Source organism: Zea mays, chromosome 1 (assembly GCF_902167145.1).
Source record: "Zea mays cultivar B73 chromosome 1, Zm-B73-REFERENCE-NAM-5.0, whole genome shotgun sequence".
NCBI lineage: Eukaryota > Viridiplantae > Streptophyta > Magnoliopsida > Poales > Poaceae > Zea > Zea mays.
The window spans coordinates 143,132,983-143,160,295 of record NC_050096.1 but is presented as its reverse complement, the minus strand read 5'-3'; the positions used below and the strand labels follow the sequence as shown (position 1 = coordinate 143,160,295).

The following is a 27,313-nucleotide window of genomic DNA, read 5'->3' as shown; positions in this document are numbered from 1 at the left end:
CATTAACATATCTAGGAAGGATGCAAGCATGTAAGTCTGCCTCTTGGCATTGTACCATGTGTAGGAAGGATCATTGTGGTATGTTTAGAGAATTTCGTCATGAACCATGTTGCTAGACCATGTTGCTAGGTGGTGGTCTTGATCTCTTGAGCTGATGATGTCTCTTTGAGCACCCCCTACGTGTCGAGTAGACCCTCAGACAGCTTCTTAAGGCCTTGACCTTTCTCATTATGGACTATTGGCTAACAGGTGTATATTGCTGCTGCCTGGGAAGACTCACCTGAACACACGACGTCCTCTCCTTAGGCAAATCTAAGGCACTATGAGGGGAGAGACGATCTAAATCATGCCAAGCTAGGCCAACACGATGCGCCAAAAAGCCTGTCTAGGCACGACACGACCCTCGTGCCGAGCTAGCACGTGTCCAATTTAAATTATGCAGATCCAAACCACGACACTATTAAATAGGACATGCCTCAGGTCGCCCATCAAACACAACCCATCTAACTATTTATAAGTTTGATTAAGAGGCTATCATTTTTAGGCATCAAACAATCACATCATGTCATCATCTAAGCCCACCTCCAAGGGCTCCCCCACACCTCCCTCCACCCCATGTTTGGTGTACTATAGGGGGAGCTCGCGCTCCAATGGCTCCCCCATTACGCCCCCTATATGGGGGAGAGAGGTAGCACCCCCATATATGGGATGAGCTCTAATCGCTCTCTATTCTTTAATTACTTCATTTATTTACGATATTAACCTTTTCTAAGTTTCGTAACTTGATAATAATGTATATTATGGTAGTACAAATAATATATGATTTTTAAAACTTAAAACTTGGTAAAAATGTTAAATAATCGAGTTTTAGTGTATAGGGGGAGCTGCATGAGGTAAATGATTGGAGACGTTCTGTATATGGAGAGGATATCTTTTAGAGAGATATAGTAAAATATAATAGAAAGTAAAATTAGAGTGATAAATATAGAGAAATTGTTGGAGATGGCCTAAGATCATCTATAACGGATACCAATAATTCTAATCTCAATCTTTAATTTAGGAAAAGTGAAAAAACTATTCTCCAACAGCAACCACCGTTTTATTCCGCATGCGAAAAGAAGCTGCTCGCCTGCGTAAATTCTTGCAGCCGTCTCTCCTCCCAATCTTCCTTCCTGCGCTAGAATTCCCATGAGTATCCAAGCTTGCTTTGAATGCTCCCAACGCCCTAGATGCTTCTAGCTCCACTTGATCCATGGTCCATGAGTCTCCTCGCTTCCCATTAGTCCCCAACTTGGTCCATGGAAGGCGCCTCCTGCTCGCTTGGTCCATGGAGCGAACCTGAGCTCACGCATGGGCTGCTCTATAACCGTGTCTTGCAGCTCACAGCTATCTGGGGCCCGCGGATGCTTAAGGGCTGCCCCTCCCACCTCACGCCACGCTGCACGATGGTGCAGATGAGGTCGGCGACTCGGCGCTTTGCATCCGGACGCAGTCATGATGTTCGACATTTTGCGCCAAAGGAAGATCGGTAAAACAGAAATCCGATGAGGCCCACAACAACAGACTTCAAAGGAATTTTGGGGAAATTATAGGGAGTTATTGAAACATTGTCTTTTTTATTGGATTTATTACTTTTAAGGAGATCCTGACTCCCTTGTTTTGGGAGCTATAATTTGAGGAGTTGTTGAAGTTCCTCTAAGGTGTGGAACGACATGCTAGTCCCGACCATATATCGTGCGATGGGTCATTATTCTTGTCGTTGTACAATGACTTCCTGTTCTTCAAGGTCTGGCCCAGCTATGACTCCCTAAGCTTCAACGTCAGGCCTAGCTGAACCTGGGATTATGGCATGCGGAGCGAAGTCAAGCAACATAGCAGGAAACGAAGTTGCCGCCATCACAGTGCATCGACTTAGGCTCACTCTAACCATTCCCCCTCTCATATCCCCTTATTTGTAATTTGTATGCATTTTTAAATACCTCCCCCTCTCTCATTTCTCCCCCTATTTCAGGTCCTCTCCAATCAATCCCCTATTTAGCTCCCTTTATACTTTAAGTGGACTATTTGACATAATTGCATTGGTTAAGTCTTTACAAGCATCAGAACAAACTGCTAGCAAAAAGAAAAATCCCCAATGGTCTTGCGTAACTGCTGCATGAACCAATGCCGATTGTCCTCCGTTTTGGACTCAAACAATCCAAAAGCAACAAGGAACATCCAATTGTGTCCATCAACGGTTGTAGCAGACGGTAGGTGACCATTCCATTTGTCGTTCAAAGCAGTTGAATCCACACTCAAGTAAGGTCTACAGCCCTCTAAGAAATCAATAATACAAGGTTTGAGCATACAAAAAAACGACTATTTGTAGTACCGTGATATACATTGTTATTTGATAATTAAAATTAAAATTAATTAATTTCTCATTGAATATCATTGATTAGTGAAGAGGGGAGGATTAGTGCTCCCCCTCTTCACACACGGAGATTTCTGACACGCGGAAAACAAGGAGAGGAAGAGGGTGAAGCGTTGGAGCAATGGTGGGAGTATGTACACGCAATATAGAGGGAGAGTGATAAATCGAGTGGATCGTTGGAGTGAGCCTAAGGTTGTACACTGTCTATAGTTCTATACCATATGTACCAACGGAGCTATTAACTATTGATAGCCTTTATTTAATCGCAGCGCTTCAGTACAAAAGATGTTTAGATTCCATTCGCATGAATAAATCAACTTTTGAGAACCAGTGGCACAAACCTTCAGCTTGCCATTGCTACAATGCATTTTCCCAATCCAAGTATCCAACTATTGTAGATAAAACAAGTAATAAACTTATATCCCCAACACACAAAATGAATTTATATATTACGCCACCCTGCATACATATTATTGAGATGGTTAGTCATATATATGGGGTTTCAAGAACCCACATATGGCCTTGCACTACAAGTAAAAGATGTAACAGCCTGGAACTATGAAGATTTCAACCAAAATCAAATTATCCAAACATCAGAACTAGGTTTCTGTTACAAATATTCATGAACGGATTTCTTTGAGTGTGCAAACAGAATTCCAAGAAAAATTTCTTAGTAAAATAAAGGGAGGGGGGCAAGGAAATAGAGTACAGAAAAGTAAAAATAGTCATACATGGGCAATATCAAAACCCAAATTGAAACAACAAAGCTATGTATTGACAACTAATCAATCGAAGGGGCATAAACTTTTCATGAAATTTGATATCACTAATCTATGCAGCCTGGAACGCTCCTTAAAATAAAATGTGGGGTATGAGCGTATTTACCGTAGTCCCTGAAGCTCGAATCACTCCTTAACATTAAAAGGTCTTGTAAGAGCATCCTACCTATTGTGCTGAACCTGGTGGTATGTTGCTGCTGCCACCACCCAACCCTGCTTTCTGCCCCAATTCTGCCAGTTGGTGAATAAACTCGGCCCCACTAAGAATTTCTGTTGCACCATATATAACATGTTTGGAAGGCTGTGAGCGTTGCTTTAGCTCTATCAAGCTCTTGTACTCAATGTAATTTCCACCACCGATCATGAAAACAACGGCTTCTCTGAAGGGTCCTTTAAACTGCCCACTAGTTCCTGACCTAGGAGCCCGTGGATCAAACAAAAGGTAGTCATCCACCTCTGGGTTTGGTTTCCCTTCCATAAGAGCTTCAACTGTTCTTGTCAAGGCCAGCTGCCTACTATCTGACAAGAGATTCTTCACAGCGCCAATGGACTGCCCATACAGCTTCTCTGCCCAATCGACGATGTTGCTCTTAGTTGCTGTGCCTGAGGCAGCTGCAAATTGGGTATTCAATAATGCCTTTATCCTCTTCACATACTGAAATGCAGACATGTCAACTTCCGATTCCCGCAGAGCGGCCTCAACCTGCTCCAGCTCAGATGATGGTGGTGTCGCAAAGGACAGCAGGTAGGTCACAGCTAGCCGAAGCTTATCTTCCTTGGTACCCTTCCCTCTGATGAGACTCAGCAGTGTATTCCGGTCGACAGTGCCACTCACAAGCATATCATTTTCACAGCTGCAGTATCCATCCAGAGACCTCTCCTTGATATGCCCAAGCAAAGATGTTGCAATATTGGTGTGCTTATCAATCATATTCTTCCGCTCTGTCAGTTCTGGCAGTGAGTTCACCGCATTCATGAGATGCTTAGTGTTGCCAATTAGATCAGTACCATCAAACTCAACCCCAACCTTGCCACCACCAGTATGCTGGTTCACCTCATCCACATCCTGCTTGTACTTGGCAAGCTGCGCTTCGATTTCCTCAGCAACTTTGGGGAATGGAGACCAGCTGTTTGCCACCCAGAATTTATCAGAGTCATCCAATTCGTACTTCTCTGCCGGCAACTTCAGCTTGTTCTGCTTCAAGCCAAGCACGTCGTGCACCAATGGGCGGTAGCTCCAGTCGTGCTGCACCCCTACAGACAGCTCGAAATTCCTGTCGAAGAGGCACAGCACAGGGCGCTGGAATGACGTGACAGCGGCAGATGCAGCCTCCGTGAAGAGGTTGGGCTTGGCGAGTAGGTGATCGCGGAGCCGGGCGTCGAGGGCGCCGGCCACCATCTCCGCTGGCCCGCCGCGCGCACAACTGATGACAGGCACAACACCGAGCGTGGCGACTACGCAGAAGAGGCCCAGCGCGACGGCGTCGACGAGGGCAGTGATGTCGGCGTCGGCAGCGGCGGGGTCGTTGAGTGCGACGTAGGCCCGGGGCTGCGCTAGCGAAAAGAGGTCATCCTCGATGCAGACGAAGTCGATGTACTGGTCAGCAACGCGCGCCACGCGGCCCGCACACGCGGGCGGAGCGGCGGCGCAGGCGGTTGCGAGGCGCTCCAGCAGGGGTCGCGGGACGGAGGTGGAGAAGTTGACGTGGAAAGACCCGTAGAGCCCCGCGGCGGCGTCGGCCGCTACTCGGTCCACGTTCCCGGGGGTGGGCCGGACGAAGTAGACGGCCGGCGCATCGGGCACCGCCTGCCGCGGACGATCGATGGCGAGGGTGAGGGTGACACCTTGGTGGCGGAGGTCGCCGAGCTTGAGCACAGGCGAGAGGATGGAGATACAGGGCGGATCCATAACCAGGATCTTGTACGCATCGTCCTCTCCCTGTCCCTCGCCGCCGTTCGGCAACTGCTGCTGGTTCAGGTGCAGCATCCGCACGATAACATCTGGATCAGAGGCAGTGAGCGGGATTAGAGCCTGTACAGACACGGACAATGGAGTCAGGGACTTGGGGCTTACCGAGCTGCTTGCGACGGAGGCTGAGCGTCATGGCGGTCCTCCGGTGTCTCGCCGGCGTGGATCAGATCGGATCTGAAGGGGGCGCAAGGAATGGAAAACTGGAGCAGGGAGGCGCGTTGTGCGACTAAGATTGATTGTGGTCGGACCAACCATCCAATTGTAACCGTTGATTTCCTCGGCTGGATGCTTCGATGCAAAGAATCGCCAACTTCATCATTAACTACGTCTGTGCTCTTGCCACGGGGTGCAGTTATAGATGTCCAATAAGCACGAGGTCCGTGAGCCCGGCACGAAACCCGCTTTTTGGGCCCGGTCCGAGCCCGGCACGGCCCAGTTATATGCGGGCCCGGGTCGGCCCGGCACGAATAAGCGGGCCGGGCTCGGACAGGAAATTAGGCACGGTGGGCTAGCCCGGCACGGCCCGTTTAGCTCTAAGCCCGTTAAGCCCGCTTTTTTTACACTAAAACGTGCTTTTCGGCCCGCATAGCCTGCTTTTCGGCCCGTTTTTTCGAGCTAAACGGGCCGGCCCGGCCCGTTTAGGCCCGTTGCGGGCCGGGCTCGGACAAGAAATTGAGCCCGCGTGCTTAGCCGGCCCGGCCCGGTTTTTTAATCGTGCCTGGCGGGCCGGGCCTAAAACGGGCCGGGCTTCACCGGGCCCGGGCCGGACCGGGCCGGGCGGCCCGTTTGGACATCTCTAGGTGCAGTGGGAGAGGGACCGCTAGACTACAAACATAATTATTATTTATTTTTAAATATTATAGTACAAATGGTTTAATGGCTAGCTCTAAATTTTTAGAGTAAGATGGCGTGAATTCTAGTGTTCGTTTTGTAGTATTTTTTTGTACGTGTTGTACGGACGTTAGGCGTTAGGCGTAGGGAGAGTAAAGCCCCAGGGTAGCATGAGATGTCCATATTAGGTTTTTAATATAGTAACTAATATAGTAACTAGCGAGTGCTTCGCTACAATTTTTATATATCTATAAATAGGTATTGAAATATTTATTCAAATAAAATTATTATTATTTTTAAATATTAAGCTACATGTTACATGGTTAGCCTCACATTTCTAGAGCAAGGGGTTATGGGTTTCAGTGCTCGCTTTGCATTATTTTTTTATATACGCGGACGTGATCAGATGCTCCCACATTAGATTCTTAATTGAGTAGTATAGATATAGATATAGATTTTATGATGAATCGAGATACTTATTTCAATGTTAAAACTTTGTATTATTTTTTCTCCATTACAAATAAATAGGCATAGAATCTGCTATGCAAATTAAGAAAAGTAAATCTTAAATTTGTTCTATATCTTCATAGATATTAAATTCAGATACGGATGTGAATTCAAATCCGGATGATCTTTCTGTTATTGTTATTGTAGAGAGCCAATAATATACAAAACTAAAAATTAGCATCAAATTATATACATACCAATTTTAAAATATTAAATTTATCCTAAAATATATTGAATTATTGCGCTTGAAGTCGAGTGGCAAGAGTAGAAATTATTTTTTTGGTAAAATGGAATACATTGAATCATCCCTAAAAACAACTCCAATAGTTATGCATAATTATACTACCTAAATCCTAGATTTAAAAATTCTCAAATAATATATGTCGAGTACCCAGGAACCGGGTGCCCAAAGGAAGCACCAAAACCTCTTAAACGGCCCACTCGCAGACTGGTCGACCCTCTACTGAGCAACCCTGCGAGGCAGAGCGGACAACCAGGTCCTCGGCCAAGCAACCCTGCGCGGCGGAGCGGACGACCAGGTCCTTTGCCAAGCAACCTTGTGAGGCGGAGTAGCCGACCAACCTGCTGTCGAGTAACCCCATGAGGCGGGGCAGGTAGGCGATCCTCTACCGAGCAACCCTACGAGGCGGAGTAGCCGATAGCCCGTTATCAGGCAACCCAGCGAGGCAGGGCAGACGACCAACCCTCTGCCAGGCAACCCTGCGAGGCGGAGCGGACGACCAGGTTCTCAGCCGAGCAACCCCGTGAGGTGGAGCGGACGACTAAGTCCTCTACCAAGCATCCCTAGGGGCAGAGTAGCCAACCAACCTGCTGTCGAGCAACCCCACAAGGCGGGGTGGTGGTCGGTCCTCGGTCGAGCATCCCTGCGAGGCGGAGTAGCAGACCGACCCGCTGCCGAGCAACCTCGCGAGGCGGACGCGGCGACCAACCCTCTGCCAAGCAATGCTACGTGGCAAAGATGACGATCAGGTCCCATGCCGAGCAAACTTGTGAAGGGGAAGGGTCGATCTGATACTATTGAACCGCGTCAGCACGACAAGACGCGTCACCACCAAACCACATCCGCACCTCTAGTATGGTGCCAAAAGGTCCATGTCAAACACAATGGTACGCTCTAGTGTACAACCTCAGGTGTATCCCCGCTGACTTGTGGGGCCAGCCAACTCCAGTCATGGGGACCTCAGCACCGAAGTCTCTACAGTCACCCACATATTGGAAAGGATGGGATGATACACCATACTGAGTGTACACCTACACATGCTTAAAGATGACACAAGGTTCATGACGTAATACAAAGTCGTAACAAGGCCGACCTAGAACCCCCATGATAAGTCTAATCTATGGGACCCACTAGGTACCGCTATGTCAACATTGAACTTGCTGCAGGGACCCGTATGCGGACGGACGAGGCAGAACGTCATACTAGGAGTATGGCAGCGCATGACCATACATACGGTGTCAGGAGGACTACGTCACCCAAGGGCACCAGGCTGAGTGTCACACCCGGTTTTGGAAGGCAAACCAGATGCGAACCATGTACGTGCCAGAATCAGAAACTCACGTACACAACGATTACATAATTGGACATCATCACACATTGCTCAAAATGAACAACGGAAAGATACTTTATTTACATCAAGATGTCCAAGACATCCACAGAGTCTAATACATAGCCATAGTCATTAACATTATTATCAAAGTGCGGAAATACGTAACGTAGTAGATAAGGCCTACACAGACAGCTGACTGGGGGTTTGCCACTAAGAAAAACTAGAACTCGTCGTAGTCCTGGAACTCCTCAAAGTCCTCCATGTTGCCAGCATCTCCTCCTGATCACTGAGTACAGTGGGGACAACCTGGGGTGGGGTGGTTTGTAAAGCAAGGGTGAGTACACATCAACGTACTCAACAAATGTCCCGTTTGGCTAAAGTGGACTAGCTGTACGTGGGGTTAAGGTTAAGAAATTGCTTTTAGTTGGTCAAGTATTTATTACTACTAGTAAAGCCAAGTTTTAGTAGTAAACCCAGTTATTACCCAAATGTACTCCCTCCAAGAGGAAATACCAGAGGTCAAAATTATAACCATCATTAATAACCATCATCATAAAAGTAATCCAAATCTTCTAATCAAAGAGGATCCCAAGGCTGCTCTTAACCATGAGCTCGGCTGATATACCAGTTTCTAACACTCTGCAGAGGTTGCACACTTTACCCACAAGTCGTGATTCCCATTCTGCCCAGAGATCATGACTCCCCATTGATCACTAACAAGGTGACCTGGCAAGGTCTCACTACGTAGCCTTTACAAAGACTCCCCTGGTGCATAGCTGCTCGTTAGGTTTCGCCAGTCGTACAAACGCAGTACACCTCCCCAAGGTGGGTGACTAACAAAACCAAATCGAATGAACCTCTGCACCCCCTTGGCAGAGCGAGCACTACGCCCCGGCCCCCATTGACGGCCCTCAGGCAAAGCCAACTACAGCCCCAGGTTCATCTAATTATTTAGCTAAGGGCGTCCCATTCCACCCTCATGGTTGCAATGTTATCCCGGGTGGTCACTCCACGAACAGGTCCTTACGGAGAGGTACTTAGGAAAATGGCCTAAGTCCCCTAGAGTATCACAATATCATCATCGGGATAACATCATCGTATCATAAATGTTCACATCATGTTCATTGATTAAGTTGAAGCAATAGCATAAGCTAACCATGATTAACCCAAAAAAGGTAAACAAGGAAAAGTAAATACATACTAGTCAATCCTTAGGTTTCAATAATGTAATGCGGGACAGTAAATTATAAAGTATGTAGGACATAATAGATCAGAGGACACTTGCCTTCACCAGTTGTTGCTCAGGGAGATCTTCGGCAACACACTCAGGAACCATGGGCTGCTCGTTGTCTAAATAAAGCGATCATGCATACAATACATTTGGTAAATGATAAATAAACAACACATCAATCATGTACAAACATGGGAACACATTTCAAAAGGAAAAGTATAAAATCAAAAAGGGAGTTTAAATCATAGGGTGAACTAATCTCATTTAGTAGTTGATTATTCTCTAAGGGCTTGTTCGGTTATTTTCAATCCATATGGATTGGAGGGGATTGATACAGATTGGGAGAGATTTTGACTTACTAGGGATTGAAACCCCCTTAATCCCCCTCAATCCATATGGATTGTGGTAGAACCAAACAAGCCCTAAGTGATGTCCATGCTTGCATAATCTGATTCTATTCATTTTAATAAGACATAAAAGTTAAACCAGAGATAAATTCATGTAATACACATTATTAATCTCATAAGATTAAATATTCTTTAACCACTAGGGTTTTCTTTTTATTTATTTTCTTAAGTGAACAATTCAACACATACACTAACCTATATAGTCTAGGTATAAATTTAGAGTATACAGACTGTGAATGAACATAATTTATTTGAACAGAGAATATTCCTATGAACATTTTACAATTTGAATCACTAAATTTGGAGTTCATATGAAAAAGATATGAAATAAACAAGTTTTGAAGTTTGAAATATGAAAATAGGTCTAATTATGTGATTATTTATAAGCCTAGGGTTCAATCTGCAAGACTTCAGGGGCCTGCACGCGAAAACCAGGGACAGCGGGTTGATTCTTGGAAACCCGAGGGGGTCTAAATCGACCACAGTGAAAGGTATCCAGGCTTCTCGGCCATCCGATCGGGAACAGACGCCCGAGATTAGATCTCGCGGTCGAGCGCGCGGGCGCGGGGGCGAGCGAGCGCTGACAGGTGGGCTTGGGGTGTCAACGAACCAAGGCAGGGCTAACAGGCCAGGCCCAGCGACAGGGGCACGGGTGAGGGAGAGAGTGAAGAACGGTCGGATCTGGATCGGGCGGGTGTAATACCCAAAATTATATAAGAGTTGATCTCGTTATGTGTTTTGCTATCCACTCATTACGTCATGGAAATAAACACATTTAAAGAACTAGATAAGACACCTATATAAGCTCTGTTGGAATCGAGGCCCAGCCGGAAGAACTCCGGACGAATCGCGCCATCTTGTTGCGATTCCGCGCGGCGCAGGGTCTGTTACGCAGGAAGGGGGAAGGAGCTGACCGCCCGGTCCCACATGCAAGCGATTCAGAAAAACAAAGGGAGAGAGGAACTGACAGATGGGCCCCACGCTTCCACTGTGCGCATCGGACGAGATACTGGTGAACGGGGCAGCCATGTCAGCGACCATGACTTTCCTGGATAGGTTGTGCGACAACAAGGGAAGTGGGCCGCGGGGAAGGTTTTTAGCCCAAGCGGCCGTGCAGAGGGGGAAGATGAGTGGGCCGTGACTGCGGATTTGGCCCAACAATAGCTTTTTTCTTTTCTTTTTCTTTTAAATTTCAGTTTTGTCTCTCTTTCCAAATTTGGTATTTTAAATTCAAATTTGCTAGTGAGTTACACAAATTAAGTGCAAAAATAAGGTACTAGCACGAAGAATTATAATTATTTACATATATTTTTCTTTGTAAAGTATTTTTTCCATTTTTCTTTCATTCTCCTTTTCCTTTATCTCTTCTATTCCTTTTTATTTCTATTTTTTTTAATTCAAATTTGAATTCCCAATTCAAATCAGGTATTTTGAATTTCAAAATTTGTTTAAAATGAACAAACAAAGAGATTTACCAACATGCAATGCAAGGTTCATTTTATTCTTTTAATTAATAGTTTAATTTCGAATGCATAGTTAATGCTTCCTAAAATTCATGATTTCTTTGTTTCAATAAAATGCATCACAACAAATTTTTCAGTATGATATGTATATTCCTTTATTTATTTATTGGTTATTTGACTAATATTAATTGATTATGAAAAGAAAGGGAACTAATAAATCTCCAAAGGTTTCAAAAATTCTCAAAACACTACCATGAATGTATTTATTTATTTATATCATTATTTTTCTTTGATACAAAATTTGGACATTACATCTACCTTCACCGAATCCTCAAGAAAACATCGTATGAACTCCTCACCGATAAAAATCCCAATGTTTCTTATTTTAGAGTTTTTTTTGGAGCAAATGCTTTATTTTTATTAAGAGAGGTAGGAATTCTAAATTTGCTCCTAAAGCAGCAGAAGGCTTTTTACTTGGTTATGACTCAAACACAAGGGCATATAGAGTCTTCAACAAGTCCACTGGATTAGTTGAATTTTCTTGTGACATCGTGTTTGATGAGACTAATGGCTCCCATGTGGAGCAAGTTGATCTTGATGAACTAGATGATGAAGAGGCTCCATGCGTCGCGCTAAGCAACATGTCCATTGGGGATGTGTGTCCAAAAGAATCCGAAGAGCCCTCACAAGCACAAGATCAACCATCATCTTCCATACAAGCATCTCCACCAACTCAAGATGAGGAAATGGCTCAAGAAGAAGAGAATGAAGACCAAGACGATGAGCCACCTCAAGAGGAGGACATTGATCAAGGGGGAGATGAAGATGATCAAGACAAGGAAGATGATCAAGAAATTCAGGATCAAAGACCACCACACCCAAGGGTCCACCAAGCAATTCAAAGAGATCATCTCGTCAACTCCATTCTTGGTGACATTCACAAGGGGTAACCACTTGATCTCGAGTTGCTCATTTTTGTGAACATTACTCTTTTTGTGTCTTCTATTGAGCCATACAGGATAGAGGATGCACTAAGAGATCCGGACTAGGTGGTGGCAATGCAAGAGGAGCTCAACAACTTCATGTGGAATGAGGTATGGCATTTAGTTCCACGCCCTAATCAAAATGTTGTAGGTACCAATGGGTATTCCGCAACAAATAGGATGAGCATGGTGTGGTGACTAGGAACAAAGTCTGACTTGTTGCCAAAGAATATTCACAAGTCGAAGGTTTGGATTTTGATGAAACCTATGCACCTGTAGCTAAGCTTGAGTCAATTCGTATATTACTTACCTATGCTACTTACCATGGCTTTAAGTTGTATCAAATGGACATGAAAAGTGCCTTCCTCAACTGCCCTATCAAGGAAGAGGCATATGTTGAGCAACCTCCTGGCTTTGAAGATAGTGAGTTCCCTTCACACGTTTATAAGCTCTCAAAGGCACTTTATGGACTCAAACAAGCCCCAAGAGCATGGTATGAATGCCTAAGAGACTTTCTTCTCACTAAAGGATTTAAAGTCAGAAAAGCAGACTGTGGCGGAACCGCGCGAATTATTCCAGCCTAAGTGCCCAAGTCGCACCCTTAAAGGCAGCAACACACTTAAATCGGAATAACCCGTCAGTCCCTCGGATCTAGTCCGATAAAGCCACTTATCCAGGATCGAATACCACTAGCTCACTCGAAGGTGAGGCAGAGAGAAATACAATAAAGTATAATACCACAAATTTAAGGAGTATCATTAGTGATTACATTATCGGAGTATCAAAAATAATAACCATAAATTTTAATGCAGCGGAAATAACTAACGGAGAAAACCGAGTAACATGGTGAAGCCTGGCCACGCTACTCCTCCGCGTCCTCTCCTGCGGAAGCAGTAACCCACTCGACCGTCTGTCCCGGTGGCAGGGACGAAGGCCAAGTCACACCATCAACCAATCATCCTAAGGAGTACCTGCAAAAATTGTGCCACAAGCAAGGCTGAGTATACTAATACTCAGCTAGACTTACCCGGTGTGAGGAGTCTACTCCTCTACCTCTAGACATGCAGCTGTTTGGCTGAGGGGTTTGGTTTGCCAAAAGCACTAGCTGAGTCTAAAATCAAGTTTTAGCTTTTCAAGTTTTAGTATGATCCTTTTTAACTAGATGAGTACCTAGCTACTCATACATGATATCAAACATTTTTAAGCAATCAACCTTTTTGCCAGTCAACTCATTTCCACTTATTACTCAATGTAGCAGCATAGATCAAGCAGTCTCATTAGCTGCGAGAAGCAGACGATTCGAATCGAGTTTTTAAACCTTGCAAGGTAAACCTAAACACACGACGTGGCAAGGCACTCCGTCCCCACACACATCAACCGTCCCCATCGATTCCCCGTCAGCAGATCAGGGCTCACCGCCTTGGCGTACAATGCCTCACTGACCCCGACTGCCGTCGTGCAGTGACCGCACTTGTACCCACCATAACCGGAATGGGAGACCACGTCTCAGGTCGCGTGAGGGGTAAAGTCCACTGCCAGGTTCACTCAGGTACTAGGCTTACCGATTTACCATATTTCTCGGCATATGTTTAGTACGTTCAAACGCTTGACTCACGGTACCACACCTTAATCCTTATTCCAATTTCTGTCTCGTAGACAACGCGTCCCCATGGACCGTTGTCCACAGACTATCATCATTACGATATCAAAAAGGATACAATCAATTCCTGACCTCGCGTGATTGCTAGAAAAATCACTCGACTTCTACCGAGATCCCTAATTAATAAAGCAGCTACTCGACCTAGCATACTAGTATCCATCTCAAAAGGAATCCTGAGTTCATGCAACTAGGGTTTCAGTCAACTCCTACACTTAAGTGCACAGTACAAGCCTACAAACATTAAGTGTAGTAAAATAGTATATATAACGGTTATGCATAAAACCGGGGCTTGCCTTTATTTTAACACTTAGACAGTGTTTGCTGGGGGGTACTCGCTTGGCGAGCATCCACTGGTTAAGTCCATCCTTCCTTGGGTCGTCCACCGACGACATCTTGTGGGTGGCACCACATCACTTGCACGATCGTCATCTCTCGGTCCTAAATGAGATGCAAGATGCATATGTATGAATATAATGAAATAACACAAGATATACAAGGACATCGTGGCGAACTAAACAATAAAATGGAAGACACCGTAACAACCACATGTTCGCTTAAGTTATCTACACATTATCGACGTTCAACATTAACACCATTAAAAGACGACAACGTGTTATTTATTTACGCAACACAATTACAACATCACAAGCATGCACATTTTATTTATTTGGACACGACTTTTTATTAGTTCTCTTATTGATCACACACAAGCATCACTGATAACACAAATTCAATAAAGGACATAAGCGTCAATATCTATGGAACTCCTATATCGCAATCACTATAGAAAGGAACATATAAAACAAGTCACACATTTCATCTCTAGCTTAACCATGGCAAGTCTACATTACTTAAGAGCAAACCAAACATTTTTAGCGAGAAGGGTGAACTAAACAATCAAAAGCGCACTAGCAGAATTTTTGGACAGCAATACAGCAGTCACTTGTTTCAGTCATAACTCACAAGATATTCAACCAAAAATAGTAAACTAAGACTTTATAGAAAGCTTGAAAAGTGCTTCACAACTTTGGTATTGTCATCACAGCATGATTAAACACTTAGCAAGGTCAAAAGGTGTTAACACAACAGCGCTGTCCAGATTTGGACAGATTCAGACTTGTGATTTAAAACTTCATAAACAGAGACTCATGCATCCAAAACAAGTGATTCTAGACTTTCTGGAAAGGTAATAAAATTGTCTACATATCATTTATAAACATCTTAAGGTGATTCAATATTTAACTAAGGACAAAAGACACTAGAAGGCTTTGTTGTCCAGAATTAGACAGATTCAGTCTTCAGACTTTAAACATTCATAACTTAATCTTCAGATCACCAAAAAGAGTGATTCAAGACTTTTTGGAAAGCTCAGCAAAAGCACTACATAACTTTTATAATCACCAAGAAGTGATTCCAGGTTTAACTAAATCAAATATTACAGTTTTCGAAATCTGTTCTGACGGTGGACAGAACACAACAACCAGTCTGTAAAATTCATAACTCTTAAACCGTCAGGCCTATAGTTATGAAATTTTAACACAAGCAAGATAAGAAAAGCCTCTACAACTTTCTTATAATTGACAAGGACTGATTCTAACATTACATTAGGCAAACAATGCAGTTTCTGAAATCTGTACAGAATTTGGACAGATTCAGTTACTGAATTTGTAAAAATCATAACTCCTAAACGATCAGACTTATGCCTGTCAAATTTTAACACCAGCAAGATAATAAAGTTATCTACCACTTTTCTATAGCACGTATCTACAGAAAATACAATTTTGTTCATCAAACATACAGCACGACAAAAACAGCGTGTGCAGCCCAAAACAGCAATTAATAAAATTCAGCTTCTATTTACTTCAAAAATTGTCGCGTTCTAGAGACTCGACTTATTCTAACTTATAGCAAGACACACTTAAGCATAGTCACATAATAGATGACGTGACGGCTACGTAGTCATGCCATCACTTCACCCCACAATCCCATGTAACAAAATAACTCTAACCGAACTTGGCATTTAGCCGATCGATTCCTAACCCATTTTTCATACCACCACTACACGATATGCCTAATACCTTAAATGACTCGTTCACAATTCACCTGCATCTTTACCAAAACATTCCCTCATCGCTTGAAACTCAACCTAAGCTTCACTACACAATTTTAGGACATCTACTTAATTCATGAATATCATCGTCACACACACAGACTCGATTTGAATTAACCACACATGTCTATCATATGAATGGAGCATTTCAACAAATATCCTAAAACAAACTAACTTCATCACACATCTTTCATTACAAACCTACTTGACTTATTTGAAGTGTCTACTCGAAATCGTGAGCACAATCATACACTATATACGAAACATAATTTAACGAACGCATAATACGCATCGTCATGACTTGACCTATAAATATAGAGAAAGCGATGACTACTCTGGCATGTCACCACCTCTCTATTTAAGTCAAGACAATTTCTACCATCAACTAAGAGTCGTAAGCATTAAATACCTTACTACTTTACATGCACAAATAAACTTCAACTTAACACAACTGACACCGATGGAATTTTTACTAAACTCATCATACGTATAACCCTGTCTCGCATACAACCATATCATGGCGTGCACTCGAGACACTTCAATCAATGTGGCGCGACCACTAATATAAATGGACTCCGACACTCATGTCTTAACGATACATCCTCTACGCAAACTAGCATTCTCTAAACTACTCGTCACATCAATAAATATATCCCCTCTAAAATTACGAATCCCATCACATTGCTTAAAACAAATACACTTTTCACATAAACACATATCTATGCATTTCCCAAAACAAAATCCACATTTTGTAACTTAGTTTTCGCATCAAACAACGCATCGCATATTTTCCTATCAAAATAAAAATACCCGAGTTCTTTTCTATTTCATTTTCTTCCCTACACGCGTCCATTCATAAAATTATACTTTCACACACATATAACCACATGCACATCATCGACCAAAACATAATTAGACAACTACAAATCGCGCACATCAATTAACCTCTTGTTCTCCAATCGCAAACGCGATCCTACCAATGCGCATAATCGAAACATTTTACACACATCCATTCAAAATAATTAATCGAGTCGATCGAGAGCGACATGCATCGGCTCACCATAAACAAACCCAATTGATGTTTGTAAGGACGATGGCGATTCTGATTTGCGCATAACTTTGAACGTTGACGAGCGTCGAGCGGCTTGCCTTCTCCTCGCAAAACATGGGGTTCCTCTCCTCCACAAAACAAAAATAAAACAGCACACATACACAATTAATCATATGAAAATAACGCCGATACGGAATTGAACAAGGATCGTCGTGGTCTCACCGGTGTGAACGACGTCGATGTTTGGGGCTGCGCAAAAACAGCAAATACCCGACGAGCGTCGATGGTGCTGTGACAATATATCTTCCTCGCAGGCATTGTGTCGAACACCTCGCGCACATCGGAAAGGAGTGAGGGAAGGGGGGACTGTCCTTGCTGCTGGTCGCTGGGGACAGAGAGAAGGCAGGGAGAGGTGTCGTGAGCACATGAACTCGCCGGCGAGCAGAGCATGCCGCACAGGGAGCAGAGGCCAGCACCATGGGTTGCTAGCGGCCGAGAGCATAGGGGAAAAATGGAGCAGGGGCGCTGCTGTGCAGGGCGTCGGCTGTGCCCAGGGAGCTCCTGTGGCAAGGGACAGAGGGAGGAGGGAGCTACGCAGGAAGGGGCGCCGAGCACAGGGAACTTCGGACGTCCTGGCGGCTGGCCGAGCGGAGGCATCGGTCTGCAACAGAGGGCGCGAGCCAGAGAAGGGCAAAGGTCCGGCCATGGCTGCTAGAGGCGTCGAGCAGGAAAGGGGCCAGCGTTGGAGGAGGCCGACGGCGTCGGGGAAGATGAGCAACCGGAGCAGCAGGGGCGAGCTCAAGGCGCTCCTGGCCTGGGCGTCCATGGCTGCTGGCCGAGCAGAGGCGTCGGCCATGGGGACTGCAAGCGGCCATGGAGCAGAAGGGGCGCTAGGGAGGGTATGAGCTAGGCGCTGGCTAGGAGATGCGACGCCCTGGAGGAGAGGAGGCGCCATGGGAGGAAGGGAGCCGAGCTCCCTGCGCTGGGGAAGAAGGCCCCCTGCTGCAACCGCGAGGAAGAAGAGACAGGGAAGAAGGAAGTTGTGCGTGAGAGGAGAAAGGAGAAGAGAGAGTGGCGGCTGGAAAATTTGAGGGGTGGGAGTGAAAATTTGCCAATTTGCAAGGGAGAGAGGTCCTATTTATAGAAGGGGCACTAGGGTTAGGGTTTTCTCATGGGCCAAATGGGCCGGGCTGGAATGGGCTTGGCCCAAAACACTCAAACGGGTCGCGTTAAATTATTTCCCGGAATAAAACTGCTCTTGCGGAATTTGTTTCTATGGAGAACAAAGCGAATAGAATTCGGATGAGCAGACGATCGAGCGATTAACTCGGCCGAGAGTCTGATTGGATTTCGCTCGAAAATAATTCCCTACGTGTGATTTGAAAGTAAATTGTCTTGGGATACGACCGGCTTTCGGATTTATGATTAAAAGAGACAATTCGTGACATCCAAAATCGTCGCCGATGTTGAATTTTGAAATCAGATTGGACACAGAGGTGTTAAGCCGAGTCGGATAAGAATTAATTAGAGGACGACATACCGAGTATTCCGTTTGAGAGTACGGACTCGGATTAAAATAGTCGGACATCGATCGGGGTTCGAGGAATTAGACTCGGGCTCAGATCAAATAACAGCCGTCGAGAATTTGATTAAATGGCTTCAGATGAGATTTATAATTCGAGATGGATTATCGAGTTCGTATTCATGCCAAGAATTAAAAGTTTTAACAGGCTCCAAAATTGGCCTTCTATGAGACTGAGTAACTCTGAATTCGATGAAATGTGAATGAGAAATCTGGAAGATAGACACGATCGAGAAATAGAAATTTTTACTGAGCATCCGAGATTAGGATAAATCTCTCGTCACAACACGAAACAGACACCTGGGGTGTCATAGCCTTCCCCCCTTAAAAGAATCTCGTCCCGAGATTCAGATGAGGATCTTCAAGGGTGGAGAAGCATGTAACTCCCAGACTGAAGATAGATGCAATTTCATGAGAGGGTATCTGAAAAGATACTGAAGATAGATTTGGATAGAATATCGCGGCATGCTGAGACAAAATGCAGTGATCACTCTGAGAGAATGTTCACAAAAGATAGCACATCAGTATAGTCTCGTAATGGATCACGACTATTAACCGCGATACCAGCGCGTGCCGAGCAGCTCAACCATGTGTGCACCATAGTAGGCTCTCGGTCTCGTCGCGGCACCATCAGTCGTTAGTCATGACACCATTACCAAACGTAACCAATGAAATCCACATAGCAATTATAGATGGAGCCTATGAGAGTATGGCTCAGAAAATGTGACTGAAGTTGAGGCAAAGATTGTTGGCAAAAGAGCATCACATGAGAATTTTCTTCAACTCAGAGAACTATTTTATGATCATCACGAGGATTATCAGCCAAATATTGATACGATTTTTAATATGAGGAGGAACCAACCATGAGCTCGAGATTGATAAGCTTTTAGAGACATGAGAGATCCAAAGATAACAGCAACATCCCTTGAACCAAATGGATACGTTGTTTAAAGATAAAATTTGATAAAACAATGTCATGATTCCTCGAAGAAGGGGGTATGAGAACGATCAGAAATGAGAGATTTAGGCAAGATCAAAATTCGATACTTGAGAACGGGTTATAGCAGATAACCAGATAATAGGGCAGAATCAATGAAGGATCCAGAGATTCGGATGATAAAGCCACAACATGATTCACAAGGAAAGAGATCACCAGATCCATGCAGGAGAGGTAGGCAAACAAGATCGGCTAGGATGATCAACAGAAATGTTATGAAGTTTCGGGACAGGATCTATGGAAGAAACATGGCCTTGATAGGGTTTGTGCAACTAGACACCAAACGATTTTTTTTGCCACAAGTGCACAAGGAGACTTGGGTCGGTCTAGCGGTCAAGTTATGGGGGTTTACAAGTTGTGCAGGTGTAATTTGTAGGATAACTCACAAGGGCTAGAAAAACTAACATAAGCATATGATTTTTTTAAGGTTTCACTAGGGAACCACTAGATTGTTTGGTGAAGGGGGTCTCTTTTTATGGGCAAAACAAGCAACACTTTTTTTTGCAACAAGGGTTGAACAATTACCCTACCACCTAGATAGCCAGACAAGAGAAACACATAACACAACATAACAAGACATAACCATCTAACACGGGGTAAGGCATTTCTTATAGTTCACAAGGTGGCAATACATCACATTATTCACAATTTATTATTATTGGAATAAAGGTAGAGAAGCATGTTTATGCACAAGAGACAATTATAATGCGGCAATCATGATGCATGCTCATTCTAGTCGTCTTCTCAGACCTAACTAATTTTTCGGGTGCTTGCTATAGCATCCTTCCTAATAGTAGTAGTAGCCTTTATGGCCTATATAAATAGCCACCTAGCTACCCATCTATTTCCTAAGGCTTCACGTCTTAGGTCTATCCTTATCGTCCTGAAATCTATCCAACAATGGTTTCTAAGCAAGTTTTACTTTAGAAAACGTTAGAAATCATGACTTATTGACTTCTCTGTAATGGTATTCGCTCCGATACCAGCTGTGGCGGAACCACGCGAATTATTCCAGCTTAAGTGCCCAAGTCGCACCCTTAAAGGCAGCAACACACTTAAATCGGAATAACCCGTTAGTCCCTCGGATCTAGTCCGATAAAGCCACTTATTCAGGATCGAATACCACTAGCTCACTCGAAGGTGAGGCACAGAGAAATACAATAAAGTATAATACCACAAATTTAAGGAGTATCATTAGTGATTACATTATCGTAGTATCAAAAATAATAACCATAAATTTTAATGCAACGGAAATAACTAACGGAGAAAACCGAGTAACATGGCGAAGCCTGGCCACGCTACTCCTCCTGGTCCTCTCCTGCGCAAGCAATAACCCACTCGACCGTCTGTCCCGGTGGCAGGGACGAAGGCCAAGTCACACCATCAACCAATCATCCTAAGGATTACCTGCAAAAATTTTGCCACAAGCAAGGCTGAGTATACTAATACTCAGCTAGACTTACCCGGTGTGAGGAGTCTACTCCTCTACCTCTAGACATGCAGCTGTTTGGCTGAGGGGTTTGGTTTGCCAAAAGCACTAGCTGAGTCTAAAATCAAGTTTTAGCTTTTCAAGTTCTACTATGATCCTTTTTAACTAGATGAGTACCTAGCTACTCATACATGATATCAAACATTTTTAAGCAATCAACCTTTTTGCTAGTCAACTCATTTCCACTTATTACTCAATGTAGCAGCATGGATCAAGCAGTCTCATTAGCTGCGAGAAGTAGACGATTCGAATCGAGTTTTTAAACCTTGCAAGGTAAACCTAAACACACGATGTGGCGAGGCACTCCGTCCCCACACACATCAACCGTCCCCATCGATTCCCCGTCAGCAGATCAGGGCTCACCGCCTTGGCGTACAATGCCTCACTGACCCCGACTGCCGTCGTGCAGTGACCGCACTTGTACCCACCATAACCGGAATGGGAGACCACGTCTCAGGTCGCGTGAGGGGTAAAGTCCACTGCCAGGTTCACTCAGGTACTAGGCTTACCGATTTACCATATTTCTCGGCATATGTTTAGTACGTTCAAACGCTTGACTCACGGTACCACACCTTAATCCTTATTCCAATTTCTGTCTCGTAGACAACGCGTCCCCATGGACCGTTGTCCACAGACTATCATCATTACGATATCAAAAAGGATACAATCAATTCCCGACTTCGCGCGAGTGCTAGAAAAATCACTCGACTTCTACCGAGATCCCTAATTAATAAAGCAGCTACTCGACCTAGCATACTAGTATCCATCTCAAAAGGAATCCTGAGTTCATGCAACTAGGGTTTCAGTCAACTCCTACACTTAAGCGCACAGTACAAGCCTACAAACATTAAGTGTAGTAAAATAGTATATATAACGGTTATGCATAAAACCGGGGCTTGCCTTTATTTTAACACTTAGACAGTGTTTGCTGGGGGTACTCGCTTGGCGAGCATCCACTGGTTAAGTCCATCCTTCCTTGGGTCGTCCACCGACGACATCTTGTGGGTGGCACCACATCACTTGCACGATCATCATCTCTCGGTCCTAAATGAGATGCAAGATGCATATGTATGAATATAATGAAATAACACAAGATATACAAGGACATCGTGGCGAACTAAACAATAAAATGGAAGACACCTTAACAAGCACAAGTTCGCTTAAGTTATCTACACATTATCGACGTTCAACATTAACACCATTAAAAAACGACAACATGTTATTTATTTACGCAACACAATTACAACATCACAAGCACACACATTTTATTTATTTGGACACGACTTTTTATTAGTTCTCCTATTGATCACACACAAGCATCACTGATAACACAAATTCAATAGAGGACATAAGCGTCAATATCTATGGAACTCCTATACCGCAATCACTATAGAAAGGAACATATAAAACAAGTCACACATGTCATCTCTAGCTTAACCATGGCAAGTCTACATTACTTAAGAGCAAACCAAACATTTTTAGCGAGAAGGGTGAACTAAACAATCAAAAGCGCACTAGCAGAATTTTTGGACAGCAATACAGCAGTCACTTGTTTCAGTCATAACTCACAAGATATTCAACCAAAAATAGTAAACTAAGACTTTATAGAAAGCTTGAAAAGTGCTTCACAACTTTGGTATTATCATCACAGCATGATTAAACACTTAGCAATGTCAAAAGGTGTTAACACAACAGCGCTGTCCAGATTTGGACAGATTCAGACTTGTGACTTTAAAAATTCATAAACAGAGACTCATGCATCCAAAACAAGTGATTCTAGACTTTCTGGAAAGGTAATAAAATTGTCTACATATCATTTATAAACATCTCAAGGTGATTCAATATTTAACTAAGGACAAAAGACACTAGAAGGCTTTGTTGTCCAGAATTGGACAGATTCAGTCTTCAGACTTTAAACATTCATAACTTAATCTTCAGATCACCAAAAAGAGTGATCCAAGACTTTTTAGAAAGCTCAACAAAAGCACTACATAACTTTTATAATCACCAAGAAGTGATTTGATGAAGACATCCACACTACTGATACATCTATGCCAATACAAGTACCAATTTCTGGTCCCATTACTCGCGCTCGTGCTCGTCAACTCAACCATCAGGTGATTACACTCTTGAGTTCATGTCCATCATATTTAGACCATGGAGACCCGTGCACTCTTGTTTTGCTTAGGAACCAGGGAGAAGACCGAAAGGGAAAAGGATTTGAACATGCTGGATTCGGACTGCAGAAGAACACCAACTTGTGACGGTCACCATGGTCAGATGCGGGCTCGGATTGGAATGTTCAAGCACAACATGGAAAGCTTATCAAGTCTACTTTCATATGGATCCGGAATTATAGTCATATCTGTTCTGAGGCCGCCGTAATCATTGTTTTCTTACCGAGACATTTCCTGCCTTTTCTGCCCATGGTGCTGCGTCACCCTATTTTGGCCCAATGGGTCGTGTATCAAGTTAGGTCCATTAGGGACGCATCCTAGGGTTGCAGCACGACCCCAATACCCTTGTGGTCGTCCTCCCATGTTTATAAACCCCCTAGCCGCCACCAAGAACAGCGGGTTTTGTTTAGATCAAGTTTAGCTCTCGCTACTTGCTTGTAAGCGCGCGTGCTAGTCAGCCGCCCGTCTTCTTGTCTTCGGAACCCCACCATATTGGAGTTTGATTTTGAAACCTACATTTAGATCTGGTAATTCAGTACTTGTTCTACTTGTTCTTGCTAGTTCTTCGATTGCTTGCAGGACGAGTGCCCTAGTGGCCAGGGTGTCACGCCCCACAAGATCGTGACAGCCATAGGAGGTGGTGTATCGGTTGCTAAGGCGCAGCGTCTTGGGAAGGCTGTAGTCGGGCCGTGAACGTCGTCTTCTCCCCCAATCGAGTTATTCCACACCCTCTCATCGAAAGATCGGGCAATCACCCAATGGGTGCACATCAGTTGGTCATCAGAGCAAGGTTTATCGGTGAGAGATTTACTTTTCTTCGCTGTTTTCTTATCTCCTATAGTCCAGAAAAAGCCAAAAAATAGTAGATTAGTTTTACCGCAATCCTATAAACCATTGAGCATTTACTAGTACTACTTAGTTAGGGCTTGTTGAGTTTTTGGTTGCATCGGTTGTGTCGAGTTGCTGGTCTTAGTTTATTCCTTTAGAGTTTTGAGTTCTACCACGTTTTGGTCACCACGAGATCCACCATCACCATAAACATCTCTGGTTCGTTTTTGCCGCCACGGATACATCTCATGTCCGATTTGGAAGTTTAAATACAATCTGGAAAGCTTATCTTATCTTCTTTCCAACGGATCTGACCTTGTCTCAAAATTCATTCTGAGCGCTCCGCAATCATCGTAGAGATTTCTGGACTTTCTATATTAACAAGATTTGTTAAATCTGATTTAAAGGGGCTGTTAGCAATATCTTTATTGTTTGGGTTGTCATAGTGAAAAAAAGGGTTTAGGTCCCTGCAAAAAAAACAGAAGAAGAAGAAGAAAAAAAAGAATAGAAAAGAAAAAAAAGGAAAAGAAGAAGAAGGGGGCTGAATCTCTAAATCTGTTGTTTCTCTTTGTGCTGTGCTAGTTGTTCTTTTTCAGTGACTACCTTTGTGCCTAGGCTCACGTCTCTAGCATAGTTTAGCCTAGGACCAGCACAGTACCACCGTTGAACGATTATTCAGCTTGCTTTTGTAACTAACGTGGTACTAGTGTATTCCTTGCTTCAGCCCACCTACAACTCTACATATTTCGACTACAGTTTGACAGGTCGTGTTGTTGCGGCACCGATACACTTATTCCACGGTTGCAGACTTGTTGGTTGCTGACCCCTCCTGTTGTGCAAGGTAAGAATTGGTAAGAGCTTGTGTGGCAGGTTGAGAGTGAGCGCCTTGCAGTAGCTACATCCTAATAGTTGTAGAGTTTTTATTCCTTCACGTTTTTTTTTCTTGTTGCCTCTGTTTGTCTAACCATGGCAGGATTGGAGGTTGATGATGCTTCTCGTAATATGCCACACTCTCCTCGCACCAAGGGTATCATACAACACTTTGTAAGGCTGGTGAAGACGCACACGGAAGGCCTTGATAATGACATGCAGGTGACGAATGAAAAGATGGGGCAATTGGAGGCCACACAGATCGACACAAACACCAAACTTGCAAATGTGGAAATGACAATTGCTCATATTGACAAGAGCCTTGTCGCACTCTTGAGGCGATTTGATGAGATGCATGCTAATACCAATGGTGGGCGTGATGAGGGCGCCGAAGGTAACTGGGATGACTATGTTGCTGATACTGAACAAGATGACCAAGAAGCACCTAATCGCCGGCGACTACGTACTAACCGTAGAGGTATGGGTGGTTTTCGCCGACGTGAGGTACATGGTAATGATGATGCTTTTAGTAAGGTTAAATTTAAAATACCTCCTTTGATGGTAAATATGACCCTGATGCTTACGTTACTTGGGAGATTGCGGTTGATCAAAAGTTTGCATGCCATGAATTTCCTGAGAATGCGCGGGTTAGAGCTGCTACTAGTGAGTTTACTGATTTTGCTTCTGTTTGGTGGATAGAACATGGTAAGAAGAATCCTAATAACATGCCACAAACTTGGGATGCGTTGAAACGGGTCATGCGGGCTAGATTTGTTCCTTCTTATTATGCACGTGATATGTTAAACAAGTTGCAACAATTGAGACAGGGTACTAAAAGTGTAGAAGAATATTATCAGGAATTACAAATGGGTATGCTGCGTTGTAACATAGAGGAGGGTGAGGAATCTGCTATGGCTAGATTTTTGGGCGGGTTAAATAGGGAAATTCAGGACATCCTTGCTTATAAAGATTATGCTAATGTAACCCGATTGTTTCATCTTGCTTGCAAAGCTGAAAGGGAAGTGCAGGGACGACGTGCTAGTGCAAGGTCTAATGTTTCTGCAGGAAAATCTACACCATGGCAACAGCGCACGACTACGTCCATGACCGGCCGTACACCAGCACCAACTCCCTCGCCAAGTCGACCAGCACCCCCGCCTTCCTCCGGCGACAAACCACGTGCATCTTCCAAAAATTCAGCAACCAAATCTGCCCAGAAACCAGCAGGTAGTGCCTCTTCAGTAGCCTCCACGGGTAGAACAAGAGATGTTCTGTGTTATCGATGCAAGGGCTATGGACACGTGCAGCGTGATTGTCCTAATCAGCGTGTTTTGGTGGTAAAAGACGATGGTGGGTATTCCTCTGCTAGTGATTTGGATGAAGCTACACTTGCTTTGCTTGCGGCTGATGATGCAGGCACTAAGGAACCACCCGAAGAACAGATTGGTGCAGATGATGCAGAGCATTATGAGAGCCTCATTGTACAGCGTGTGCTTAGTGCACAAATGGAGAAGGCAGAGCAGAATCAGTGACATACGTTGTTTCAAACAAAGTGTGTCATTAAGGAGCGTTCATGTCGTTTGATCATTGATGGCGGTAGCTGCAACAACTTGGCTAGCAGCGACATGGTGGAGAAGCTTGCACTTACGACCAAACCGCACCCGCATCCATATCACATTCAATGGCTTAACAATAGTGGTAAGGTCAAGGTAACCAAGCTGGTACGAATTAATTTTGCTATTGGTTCATATCGTGATGTTGTTGACTGTGATGTTGTGCCTATGGATGCTTGTAATATTCTGCTAGGTAGACCATGGCAATTTGATTCAGATTGTATGCATCATGGTAGATCAAATCAATATTCTCTCATACACCATGATAAGAAAATTATTTTGCTTCCCATGTCCCCTGAGGCTATTGTGCGTGATGATGTTGCTAAAGCTACCAAAGCTAAAACTGAGAACAACAAGAATATTAAAGCTGTTGGTAATAACAAAGATGGGGTAAAATTGAAAGGACATTGCTTGCTTGCGACAAAAACTGATGTTAATGAATTATTTGCTTCCACTACTGTTGCATATGCCTTGGTATGCAAGGATGCTTTGATTTCAATTCAAGATATGCAGCATTTTTTGCCTCCTGTTATTACTAACATTTTGCAGGAGTATTCTGATGTATTTCCAAGTGAGATACCAGAGGGGCTGCCACCTATACGAGGGATTGAGCACCAAATTGATCTTATTCCTGGTGTATCTTTGCCGAATCGTGCGCCATATAGGACAAATCCAGAGGAAACAAAAGAAATTCAGTGACAAGTGCAAGAACTACTCGACAAAGGTTACGTGCGTGAGTCTCTTAGTCCGTGTGCTGTTCCGGTTATTTTAGTGCCTAA

The 27,313-nt window shown here is 43.9% G+C and overlaps 1 protein-coding gene across 2 annotated transcripts; it reads right to left on the bottom strand.

The window, feature by feature from the left end:
• Window positions 1–2,649: 2,649 nt before the first annotated feature.
• Window positions 2,650–5,495, bottom strand: LOC100382068 (uncharacterized). 2 transcript variants are annotated; one of them, NR_159439.1, is made up of 3 exons: window positions 5,267–5,446; window positions 3,299–5,193; window positions 2,650–2,872 (listed from the first exon to the last, which is right to left on the bottom strand). NR_159439.1 is itself a non-coding variant. In NM_001366767.1 (2 exons), the coding sequence occupies exons 1-2, from the start codon at window positions 5,295–5,297 to the stop codon at window positions 3,359–3,361; spliced, it is 1,866 nt and encodes a 621-aa protein (NP_001353696.1). In that variant the 5' UTR covers window positions 5,298–5,495; the 3' UTR covers window positions 2,650–3,358. The 2 variants fall into 2 exon arrangements, 1 of the variants encoding a protein (NP_001353696.1); NM_001366767.1 differs by having other exon boundaries at window positions 2,650–5,193; window positions 5,267–5,495.
• Between the last annotated feature and the right edge of the window lie 21,818 nt (window positions 5,496–27,313).